The 12,349-nt window shown below is 40.9% G+C and overlaps 1 protein-coding gene across 1 annotated transcript in view; it reads left to right on the top strand.

Moving 5' to 3' along the window:
• The first annotated feature begins 708 nt into the window (after window positions 1-708).
• LOC138635045 (inactive N-acetylated-alpha-linked acidic dipeptidase-like protein 2) overlaps window positions 709-12,349 on the top strand; it is a 256,172-nt gene continuing 244,531 nt past the window's right edge. Inside the window, exons 1-2 of the mRNA XM_069722353.1 lie at window positions 709-716; window positions 1,057-1,324. Coding sequence (XP_069578454.1) covers window positions 709-716; window positions 1,057-1,324 — 276 coding nt within the window. The remainder of the gene's footprint in view (window positions 717-1,056; window positions 1,325-12,349) is intronic.

Below are 12,349 nucleotides of genomic sequence, written 5' to 3'. Positions count from 1 at the left end.
TTACAGAAATGGGATGTCTCATATTGTGAGATGATTAACATTTGTGATAAACCTCTTAAATGTAGCCTGAAAACTGACTTATAAATTATGTTATTTGGGATAGCATTAAACTGCACGTTGTTTGGCGGTACAGAGCCACTATAACAGCTGCCGTCTGTGTAAAACATTTTAAGATTAATTTTCAAACTAGTGTTAAAATAAAAAGCTGGTGGGTGTAAAAAGCATTTTTGTGTGTATACGTGCAAAGAAAAATGTGTCGAATGTGGGTAAAATAGATTTAAAAAAGCAGGACGAATGTTCTACCATGATTTTGAAATAATTACTCTGTGGGATCATTGCTTTCTGCTTTTGCCTCAAAGTAAATCATCTTTGTAGACATTGTCATTCTTTTTTTTTCAATATATGAACACAGTTGTGTTAACATATTTTATTCACGATTTTACAACATAAAATGTTTAATATGAATTTGAATACAGTGGGTGGGACAACGTCAGTCCAACCACCATACAGTCCTGATGATTGTGAAAGTCTGATGCTAAAACAACACGATGCTGCTTGGAGAATGGTTTCATACTTGTTTTTCATCATCTCCGCTTGTCTCTGTTTATATGGAGTGTTTTTATGGAGGTGACCTGAAGCTATTCAAGCAGTTCAAACTGTATCTTGGAAGCACAAGAGAAAAGATGAAGAAAACCACACATACGAGCTATGAAGTGGTACCGTGGCAGTGATCTACTGGAGGTGAATAATTGCTCCAGTTAATGTTTTTATTTTATGTATCTACATTTTCTATATGACGGTAACATGGTTAATGAGGAGGAGTCTGGGATTCAGCACTATATGATCCCCTCAGCACACAGTAGTTAGGTACATTTTCTCAGGAAAACAGTACATTTTGATGAAGCAATATTGGGAAATACTGGGATTTCATTTTCTGGTACTGACTAGGGATGATGGGAAGTTCAAGCAAAACTCCTCTTCGAAATTTGGCAAATTATATATTTTGCACCCTGCGTCGTTAATCCCTGGTTTCTCTTCACCTCCTTTTGTCTGCAGGTCTTTCTCCAGCCTGTCAGATGACAGCGAAGAGTCCAGAGCCCGGTACCTCTACAGGCAGTGGGTGGGCCTCGGTTTGACTGATGTCCATCTATCAAACCACACGGTTCTGCTCAGCCTGCCTGGTTCCACACCAAACACCATCACTGACAGATCCAGTCACCAGTGTTTCCTGCCGAACGGGATCCCCTGTGACCAGCGAGGCACCAACGACCTGCCGAAGCAGCAGTACTCCTATGCAGCCTACTCCGCTGTAGGAAGTGTGCAGGTACCGTCTATTGCTCTGTATTGACATTTGTTGAAACAAAGGTTGCGTAACCCTTCTGGCTGCTGCTCTCTGGCCTGCTCTTCCTCCCCCTCATCACCTCGGTCTCGTTGAATTATCTAAAGTCTAAGGCTCCGAGCCAGTAAAGGGTCACCAGTAAAGGTCAGATGCAGAGGTTGTACTTTTACATGTTACAGCTTGGTAAACCACAGTTCAGGGTCCACATGTATCTCATGGCTGTTATTTAAAAGTCAGACAAGGGAGATATTTTTATACTCTGAATGAATGCCCAACTGATTTGTGGCATACAGAAATAAATTATTTAAATATATATATTGAACACTTGTTTTCTCGATGAGGAGCTAGTGATTCACAGTTGCACGGTTTATCTTTCTGTCATTTTACAAAACTGTATATGCATAAATTCCTTTTATACTTTATCTAATCTACAGTAATGAAATATGCTGCAAACCATGAAACGTTCTTTCTCCTCAACGTTTTACCGACACATGGTCCCCTGCTGTCATTTTGTTCTTCAGATCCACAGTAGAATTTGATTAGGTTGTTACCCAGGTGTGTGTCTGTCTGTCTGAGACCATTTCCAAACAGTTATTGGTTATTTTGTTGCTTCCGGCCCTCAAAAATTAGGCTAATGCACAAGTGCCTTAAGCTACAATACCACCGAGTGCCACCAGAGGTTGGCTCCAAAAATCCTCCAGCTCCATAGACTCCTGTTAAACGTCTCTTATAAAATGTGGTTTTCTGCATGTCATTCTCACTCTTACACACTCGTGTGCTGGTGGTTCATCTGAAAATAATCCATCATTAATTAGAAAATAAGCTTCAAAAAGACCTGTTTTTGGGGGCGTGTCTGTCTGATTGACAGGCCTGTGGCACAGTCAGGCTACAGCTACCAGTGGGTGAGACGTAGTATTGTCAGGTTTCCAATCAGATCAGTCAGATCCACTGCTGGCTCCGCCCCCAGCTCGTCCAAATATGGTCACTTCCTGCTCCGAACTAGCAAAGATGGTGACGGAGAGAATCTGAACTGGAGACTTCATAACGTTCATAAATCAACGGGTGACCTCACTGCTGGTCGACGCTTGGTCTGTACACAGGAATCCGTATGACCATGACGTGGTCAGTGTCCAAGTACAACACGGGGACATGATGAGCACTGGTGCTTGTGTAATAACATGGATCTCAAGCATTTTCCTCTCTGGTTGGGAATATTTTATATATATATCTTTGATCTTTAATCTTTGGTATATCTTTGGTTAAAAGGCTTCAAGCAAAACACTCAATTTACAAGTAAAACAAGACAAAGCAACATGCATCAACACACTGCAGCAGACATCCACAGAATCATCTTTAGAAGCATGCAAATGAACATTAGGATGATGTTGTTTTTTTTTTTTAACATTAATGCTTTCAAATTACTTATCTCAGGCTTTAAACAGACCTTAAGTCATCCAATGAATACAACACTCTAGAAGATGACTTAGGTCAGACTCCTCCCACTAAGAAAAACCCTGAAATCCTGTTAGATTTAATGTTCCTGCCAAGACATAACATGTCCACTGCTATTTGTGCAGAAAAGGCGAAGAAATGGAAGAAAAGTGCTTCATTTGGAAACCATGCGGAGAAAGCTCAAGGTAAATAAAGTAGTAAGAGCCTGTAGTTTCCTTGACAGCACACTGCATTATCTTCTCATTTTATGTGACAAACACCAGATGACAAAAACATCTGCTCTTTGTGACCCAATTTAAAATGGAAAAATTAAATAATGGAAAAAAAAGAAAAGTTTGCTACAGATGCTCCAAACTCACCTAGTTGGCCTTCCTTTTTATGTGCACAACTTCATTTATTCATCTTAAAAACTTCTGTATGGAATGCATTTTGCAAACAGGGTGGTGCCATCGGCGCCATAGTCCAGTCACATCACCACACAAAGACTAAAGTACAGGTCAGATGGATGCACATACCGTCGGCATCTGCATCAGGCCTTGTTATTTAGTCTTTGATGAGCAATAATCTGGAATCATAAATTGAATATCAGTTTTCACATCATAAATCAATGTCTTGGGTAGCAGAAAAATGACTTTTGAATGCAGTCACAGTTGACATGCTGAGTATGGAATGAACCTGTACATTCACTGGTCTTAAATTAATAATAATAATAATAATAATGTTCCTACAAATAGAAGAGAAGGAGAACTGTTCCCAGTAAGTAGTTTACACATGATACAGTTTATTACACGTATTACAAATATTAGAATAGACTCCCCAGTAGAACAGCACCAGAAACCATCAAAATGTTCAACGTGGTATTTGTGTCATGCTTGATGCACGGTTAATCTTCTCCACCATCCTTCGAAGAGTGTGAAGGTTAATGCATGTAGTCATTATGCATGTAGTCTGCCCGAGCCAGCCGGCAGACACACACAAAGAAATACAGTCCCACTATTTTTAGAGGGTTTTACTTCTCTCTATCGCAGGAACAGAGAGGGGTTGAAGGAGATGCTTGTTATTCCCTTGAGCCTGTGCCCGGCCCGAGGGCAGATGAAAAGTTGGAGTGATTCTCTGAATACCAAGTTTTCCTCCTCTTTTCTCACCCTCCCTCTCTCCTTGTTCTCCTTTCTCTGCTTCACCCGATCCATCCAGCTGTCCGCTTGTCGAAGTCTACCCAACGGAGGGTCACAGTCATCCATCACCACATTATTTCCCAGCTCCGTTGCTGCACGCTGCCTTGAATTAAGTAGCAGTTTGCCGGATCTAAACATGGCTTTCAGACAATTAAATATGGCGTTGGTGATGGATGGATGGCGGCCCAGAGCTAGTATACTGAACTAATACGACCTGTTGGTGGCCCTGTTTTGCTGGTGTTGTGGAAACTTATGGTCTGGTACACACAAAGAAAGACAGATTAATCAAGTGGAATATTGTCAAATTAATAAGTAAAGTACAATAAGAGGAGGTTACATTATTTCCTTGTTGTGAACCAGAGGAATGCAATGTGACCGTGTTTGCTAAATGTAATGTTGTAATATGCAAATTGTGGAACAAAACCACAGTATGTTTAATACAGTTACAGGGGCGTCTGACATATCCGGTTTCACTTGTCATGTCACCAAATCCTCCAGTTTACTTCTGCAAATCTTCAGCCATGATCATCAGGATGTGTGCCGTTCAAAAGCAATAATAGCACATTACCTGGCCCTGATCTCCATGACAGTCTGTGGGATGATGTGTTTGATTAGAAGGAGGAAAGATAGGGAGGGTTTCAGGTAGTGCTGTACAGTGGAGGTTCATTCAGGGGTTTTGTTAGCATACAAGTGGTGAAAAGACTTTCTGAAGATATAAACTGTATAAAGACTCAGCTGTTTGTAAACATGCATACACATCAGTGTAGTACAGCTTAAATACACTGCTCAAAAAAAAATAAAGGGAACACTTAAACACACATCCTAGATCTCAATGAATGAAATATTCCAGTTGAAAATCTTGATTCATTACATAGTGGAATGTGTTGAGAACAAAATAACATACGAATGATCAATGGAAATCAAAATCATTATCCCATGGAGGTCTGGATTCAGAATCATACTCAAAATAAAAGTCTAAAAATCAGATCACAGGCTGATCCAACTTCTGTGGAGATTCCTCAAGACAAGTCAAAATGAGACTCAGTAGTGTGTGTGTCCTCCACGTGCCTGTATCACTCCCTACAACGCCTGGGCATGCTCCTGATGAGACCACGGATGTTCTCCTGAGGGATCTCCTCCCAGACCTGGATCAAAGCATCGGTCCACTCCCGGACAGTCTGCGGTGGACGTGGCGTCGGTGGATGGAACGAGACGCGATGTCCCGGATGTGCTGGATTGGATTCAGGTCTGGGGAACGGGCGGGCCAGTCCATAGCATCAATGTCTTCATCATGCAGGAACCGCTGACACACTCCAGCCACATGAGGCCGAGCATTGTCCTGCATCAGAAGGAACCCAGGGCCCACTGCACCGGCATATGGTCTTCAACGGGTCTGAGGATCTCATCCCGGGACCTAATGGCAGTCAGGGTACCTCTGGCTAGCACACGGAGGGCTGTGCGGCCCTCTGAAGAAATGCCTGGTATCTCCTCCGTGCTCTTGACACTGTGCTGACAGACACAGCAAACCTTCTTGCCACAGCGTGCATTGATGTGCCATCCTGGATGAGCTGCACTACCTGAACAACTTCTGTGGGTTGGAGACACCTCATGCTCCCTCTAGTGGTGAGGACACTGGCAAAATGCAAAAGTGACCAAAAATCATCCAGAAAGGACGAGGACAGAGAAACGGTCTGTGGTCACCACCTGCAGAACCGTTCCTTTATAGGGTTGTCTTGATAATTGCCTCATTTCCACCTGTTGTCTGTTCCATTTGTACAACAGCAGGTGAAATTGATTCACAATCAGTGTTGATCCGAACTGGAGAAGTTGATTTCCCAGACGTGTGGTTGACTTGGAGTTACATTGTGTTGTTTAGGTGTTCCCTTTATTTTTTTGAGCAGTGTATAATCACAATACTTGTCATTGTAACAAATATATCATACTAACAAATAGAAAATAAGCACTCAATAACTAAACTGTGCTATACTATCAATTTATTTAAATGATCATCTCAAATTCATAAAGGTGCTGCTACATATGCTCAGTTGACAGTTTATTAGGTACAAATAAAACACAACCATATAATCTGCTCTCGCGAATTTCATAATGTTCTGTTTGTATTGTACATTTTAGAACGATGTTGAACCAACTGTATTTTCATTCATCATTTATCCATATTGCATTTTACAGAGGTAGATCTGAATGAAGGCAGAATTTATCACCGGACTGTTGTATTCAACTGCATCACCTTTAGATTGATGTCCCTAACTAACAGGCCCAGATACTTCGTCACCATTTAACTATTGAACTATCAAACACTTCATAATGTTACTTTTTCTTTCACATGTGCTCATGTCTTTGTTACACATAGTTTCCTCATAACTGTCTTGAATGTCACTAGGAAAGTATTGTAAGTTAGTAATAATTGCAGAGAAAACAGGGACAAAGTTGAAAGACAGTAATTAAAATGTACAATTTCTTTAAGTGTTTAGGCAAATGTTGATTTCCAAAGTTGTTTACTTGTATGAATTACTGCTTTAAACCAAAGTAAAGAGTTAAGACTTTTTTCCACCGGTTCCGCCATCTAATTCAATTCAATTCAATTTTATGTATATAGCGCCAAATCACAACACAGGTTATTTCATGGCACTTTAACACATTAAAGTCCTTACAGCAAGACTTTACAATATTATACAGAGAAACCCAACAATTCAACAATTCCCACATAAGCTAGGAGGGAAAACTCCTCTTTAAGGGAGAAAAACCTCCAACAGAGGGAAGAAAAACTCCCTTTAACAGGAAGAAACCTCCGACAGAACCAGGATCAGGGGTGGGCGGCCATCTGCCTCGACCGGTTGGGGTGAGAGGAGAGCAGAGAGGGAAAAGGACAGCATAGAGATACAAGAGAAGAACTGTTGGTGGAGACGACAAGCGCAGAGCAGAGACATGCAGCTCCATGACGAGACATCTGGAAAAGAAAGAACAGAAACTACACGAGTGAAGGAACTGAGTGGAGACAACAGATAATAAGAAGAAACTATGGGAGAGAAGAAGATGGTGAGGTATGAGTCAGTTAAAGAGTAGGAGGAAAGAAAAGAAGATCAGCATGTAACGAGGTCCCCCAGCAGCCTCGGCCAATAACAGCATAACTAAGGGTTGGTTCAGGTCTACCTGAGCCAGCCCTAACTATAGGCTTTATCAAGAAGGAACGTTTTGAGTCTAATCTTAAAGCTAGAGAGGGTTTCTGCCCCTTCAACACAAACTGGGAGCTGGTTCCACAGGGGAGGAGCCTGAAAACTGAAGCTCCGCCTCCCATTCTACTTCTGTAAACTCTAGGAACCACAAGTAGACCAGCGTACTGAGAGAGAAGTGCTCTGCTAGGATTATATGGTTCTATAAGACCTCTAAGCCTGGTCATGAAGAGCTTTGTAAGTCATCAAGAGAATTTTAAATTCTATTCTTGATTTCACAGGAAGCCAGTGAAGAGAAGCTAAAACTGGAGAAATATGATCTCTCTTGCTAAATCCCATCAGTACTCTTGCTGCAGCATTTTGGATCAGCTGCAGGTTTTCAATGAGTAATTTGAACATCCTAACAACAAGGAATTACAATAATCTAGTCTAGAAGTAACAAACACATGAATGAGTTTTTCTGCGTCACGCTGAGGAAGGATTTTCCTGATTTTATTAATATTACATAGATGAAAGAAGGCAGTTCTGGAGATTTGCTTTATATGGTGTCTAAAGGACAAATCCTCATCAAAGATGACTCCAAGGTTCCTCCCAGTTTTGCTGGAGGCCAAGACAACGTCATCTAGAGTAACTAAGTGATTACAGAAAGAGTTTCTGAGGTGTTTAGGACCAAGTACAAGAATTTCTGTTTTGTCTGAATTTAGAAGCAGGAAGTTTTTGGTCATCCAGGCCTTTATGTCTTTTAGACATTCTTCAAGTTTAACTAACTGATTAGTTTCATCTGGTTTTATAGAAATATATAGCTGAGTGTCATCTGCATAACAATGGAAGTTGATGCAGTGCTTCCTGATGACATCTAATGGAAGCATGTAGAAAGTAAAAAGTATTGGGCCTAACACTGAGCCTTGTGGAACTCCATAACTAACTCTTGTTTGTCTTTATGACTTTCCTCCTAAAATTCTTTGGAAATGTTCCCATAAAGGACATAAAAAAATAAAAACATTTACAGCTACTAACAGGTGGACCTCCGGTTTTCTCTCAACCTATCACACTGTGGTTAGCAAACTCGTTTTCAAATGTTTCACAAGCAAAACAAGTGAAGAAATTGCTACTTGAATTAGATAATTCCTTGGAAACTATTATGTGAGAAACACATTCAGAAGGTTTTAAATAAAAATGATCAGCATTACAATTTGTAAACTGTTTTTTCTTACATTACATTACATGACATTACATTTCATTTAGCTGACACTTTTATCCAAAGCGACTTACAAGAAGTGCATTTCAACCATGAGGGTACAAAACCAGAACAACAAGAATCAAGAAAATACAATTTCTTCAGGAAATCCAAACTACAAAGTGCCATCAGTAAGTGTCATTTTAAGTGCTACTAAAATTATACTGTTCAAGGTAAAGTCAGAAGAGGTGTGTTTTTAGTTTGCGGTGGAAGATGTTCAGAGTTTCCGCTGTCCTGATGTCGGTGGGGAGCTCATTCTACCATTTAGGAGCCAGGACAGAAAACAGTTGTGATTTTGTAGAGTGTTTAACTCAGTGAGGAGCAACAAGCTGATTGGTAGAAGCAGAGCAGAGTGAACGGGCTGGGATGTAGGGTTGGACCATGTCCTGGATGTAGACTGGACCTGATCTGTTCACAGCACGGTACGCAAGTACCAATGTTTTGAAACGGATGTGGGCGACTACTGGTAACCAGTGAAGGGAGCGGAAGAGGAGGAGGAAGAGGAGGAGGAGGAGGAGGAGGAGGAAGAGGAGGAGGAGGAGGAGCGGAGTAGTGTGAGTGAATTTAGGAGGTTAAAGACCAGTCGAGCTGCGACATTCTGGATGATCTATAATGATCTCTTCTGGGTTGTATTTTATATTTTACACCTGTTGCTCCTGTCGCAGATTTTTTTGGTTGTTCTATGAGCTGATGTATTTGACCGAGGTCTGTAAATTATATTCAGTTTGTCTTAATATGAATTATTAATGTAAAATAAAATTCAATTCACTTTAAATCCAGCTGGGTGCAAGTGACAAAGTTGAAGGTAAGCCGAGGTAAAGGCTCAGGCTTCATTATGTGACTCAACATCACACTTTCAGAAAGCTCAGTGATGCTTTATAAATGCTCGCTTTTAAGCCTTCCCGGGAAGACTGTAGGGAAAAGCCTCTGACTAACACAGCTGGAGGAAAATACTTGTCCTCAACCTCTTCCCTGTTTTCTCTCTATTTCTCTCATTTCATCTCTCGTCCTTTTGCATGAATTCCCATCGTTTTCCGTTTCACTGGCAAATAACTGTTAAATTCTCGAGACGTATATAGTTGTTGCTTAGAGCAATGGAAGATCTGTGAATACATGTGCCCCACATACTGGTTCCCCTTGTTAAAGGTTCAGGCAGCCTTTACATGGGCCGCTAACCTCTGAGCACGCAGCACGCTGGCCTTCAGTAGGAAGACTGAGCATATACATAGTTGGATATGGAATTACTTCGGTTCTGATAGCAGTGGTGAAGATTGTTTGTAGTTTGCATGTGTTTGAAGGGCAACAACTACACTGACCCTTCATCCTCTATCAGCCTATGAGAGTAGAAGAAAAACTGTCGTAATTCAAAGTCCGCTGAATCAAATGGTTGTGTACTCTTAAATTTCCCAGATTTTAATGGTGCTCCACCATCACTGTTTTAACACCATTTATCTCATACTTTTGACCATAATCTTTTCAGAATGGTTGATCAAGGAATTAATGCCTCACTGGAAAGAAGCCTGAAGGGATGTCACCATGTGGGGAAAACAAAGGACCCTTAAACACGTTTTAAATGGAGACGTAAAAGACAGTTGAGGAAACACCTTTTGAAAATCTAAGAAATTGAATATGTTGAAAACACAGCTGGACTGTGCTTTACCGCCGACCAGGCAAAAAGGACACAGGAAGAAAGAAGCAAGGGCGGAGGAAAAGAAGGTGGTTGTCCTCCAGTTGATGGTGAAACCTCATAAGGTGCTCACACTGAAGAGACGAAGAAGGCTCAGACCACCAGAAATACCGAACTCTGCTGCTTCCTTATTAACCTTGACGTCGAAGGAGAACGTCACAGCCCGCCCGTTGTAAGATCCCCGGGGCAATAACTGACGCCTCTTCTGAGATTTTGAGCTATTTGAGAATTTAGGAACTTTACGATGAGTAGCAATATAATGTGTGCTAATAAGTGCTGCCCTTTCTGAGACACTTCATTTGGCCTTCTGCTGTCAAGGAGAGAAGACTAATATGGGGTCATCCTTCAGCTACTACCAGCCTCAAACCCAGCAGTGGGAAGATCTTAGGTCCTACAGGCCTGTCAATCAAACAGACACCCTCCCCCCCCAAAAACAGGTCTTTTTGAATCTCCTTTTCTAATGAATGAGGGATTATTTTCAGATGGACCTTCAGAAAACTAATAAGAAGGAGTGACTTTAGCTAACAACACCGAGATAACTGGTAGAAGACATTTTATTGACTTTGTATTTGATGAGAGAAGTTGAATGGGAGTCTGTGGTGGCCTTTTGGAGCCGACCTCTAGTGGCACTCTGTGGTATTGCAGCTTAAGGCACTTCTTCATCGGTCTCATATTTCAGACCTGAAGCTACGAACGCTTTTATATCCAGTCTGAGACACAAGCACATCTAAGGTGGACTCGTCAGACAGGGCAGGAGGCTTCATGTGACCGGTAATCCTTGGCAGGATCAATGAGGGGTAGCAGTGATGAAAGGTCTCTTCTTCTTTGCAGATTTGCATTTGTTGCGTTTACACCACCACACCAGGAGAAATACGGTCATACCTGGAGCGTTTCTATGGCTTGCTAATTAGGTCCCAGTATATTTTCTCCTCTACCTTCCCTACCCGATCCCCTCCCCCTTGTAGATCTACATTTCCTCCCACACCTTCCATATCCAGTCACAGACCTCGTTACCTTCTCCACCCACACTCCATACAGGTCTACCATCCATCAAAAACACCAGCACACATGCAAACAACAGCCCACGCTGTAGAAACACAAAGATCCCATTACAGATAAGGTTCTATACATTTCACTAGTTGGACGTATGTGTGTGTTTGCATACAAAACTGATGTAGTGGGTATACAGTGTGTGTGAGTGTCAGACCACTCAGACAGGTACATTCATACGCTCATGTACACTTGTATATTTATAATCAGAGTAAACATTTGCAGTTTTTGGCCCCTCTGTGTAAATTATAACTGCCTTGTTAGAACAATCTACACTCCAAAAAAATATGCTAATGAAAGACTAATTACATCCCAACAGAATAAACTATGATAAACTAATTAATGTAGAAAACCCCGGTATGTTATTTGGCTTTTGCTACATTTTTTTCCAATGGCCAAAGATTCTTTGATGAGATGCAGAGATAACCCAAAACTCCCCGTCTCCAAGAACACCAGAAATAGACCTTATTGCACACACTATAGTGTTCTTCAGTCTGAGGAGATTCTAAATCAACAGGACACTTGAGCTGCGCAGTCCCACATCAACTGCAATGCAGCTGCACTAATGAGATCTGTAATTATGTTAATTATCATTATTTAAAAACTGCTATGTTGCTTATCTTCATATAAATCATGGTTTCTGTTCATATGAAGTCAACCTCTTAGAGAATAATGGGGTTTTTGCAGTTTCAAGAAAAAAAATGTTTTCCCTCATTAATATGCAAATGTTGAGCACATGAAATGAAAGCTTCTTCTCCAGCCTGAAGTGTGATGATGAATATTCTGCAGTTACTATCAGTATGAGGAGGAACGTGATAGGATTGGGACCAAATACAGTAACAATAGACAGATGCAGTACATTATGAGACTGTTTGCTGTGTTTAACCATCATATGATGCGATAAACAAATTTTAGCATTATGCAGTAGCGTAGTGGTACTTCTGTCTAAATACAGACTGGTGTGTATTTTATCTGGCCATATGTTAATGATCGAAGGGCACACTCAAGTGCAATATATCGTATTAAGGAATCTTATTTTTAAATGAAGAAATAAGTGTATTCTTACATTTAATAAGGTCAAGTCAGATCGTCACTGCACATAAACACACACATGTAGGCTAGACATTAACTTCTGGAAAACCAGGATTCTTTGATCCAAGCCATTTTTATGATGCTTCTTTTCTACATTTGATTTTTTTTTTTTATTGTGTCTCCAGT

The sequence above is a fragment of the Brachyistius frenatus genome, unplaced genomic scaffold, assembly GCF_029030835.1.
Source record: "Brachyistius frenatus isolate BFR_SWC_R1_liver_20210118 unplaced genomic scaffold, ASM2903083v1 Contig_287, whole genome shotgun sequence".
In the NCBI taxonomy this organism is placed as follows: domain Eukaryota; kingdom Metazoa; phylum Chordata; class Actinopteri; family Embiotocidae; genus Brachyistius; species Brachyistius frenatus.
Note: the sequence above shows the minus strand (reverse complement) of the source record. Positions and strands in the feature narration are given on the sequence as shown.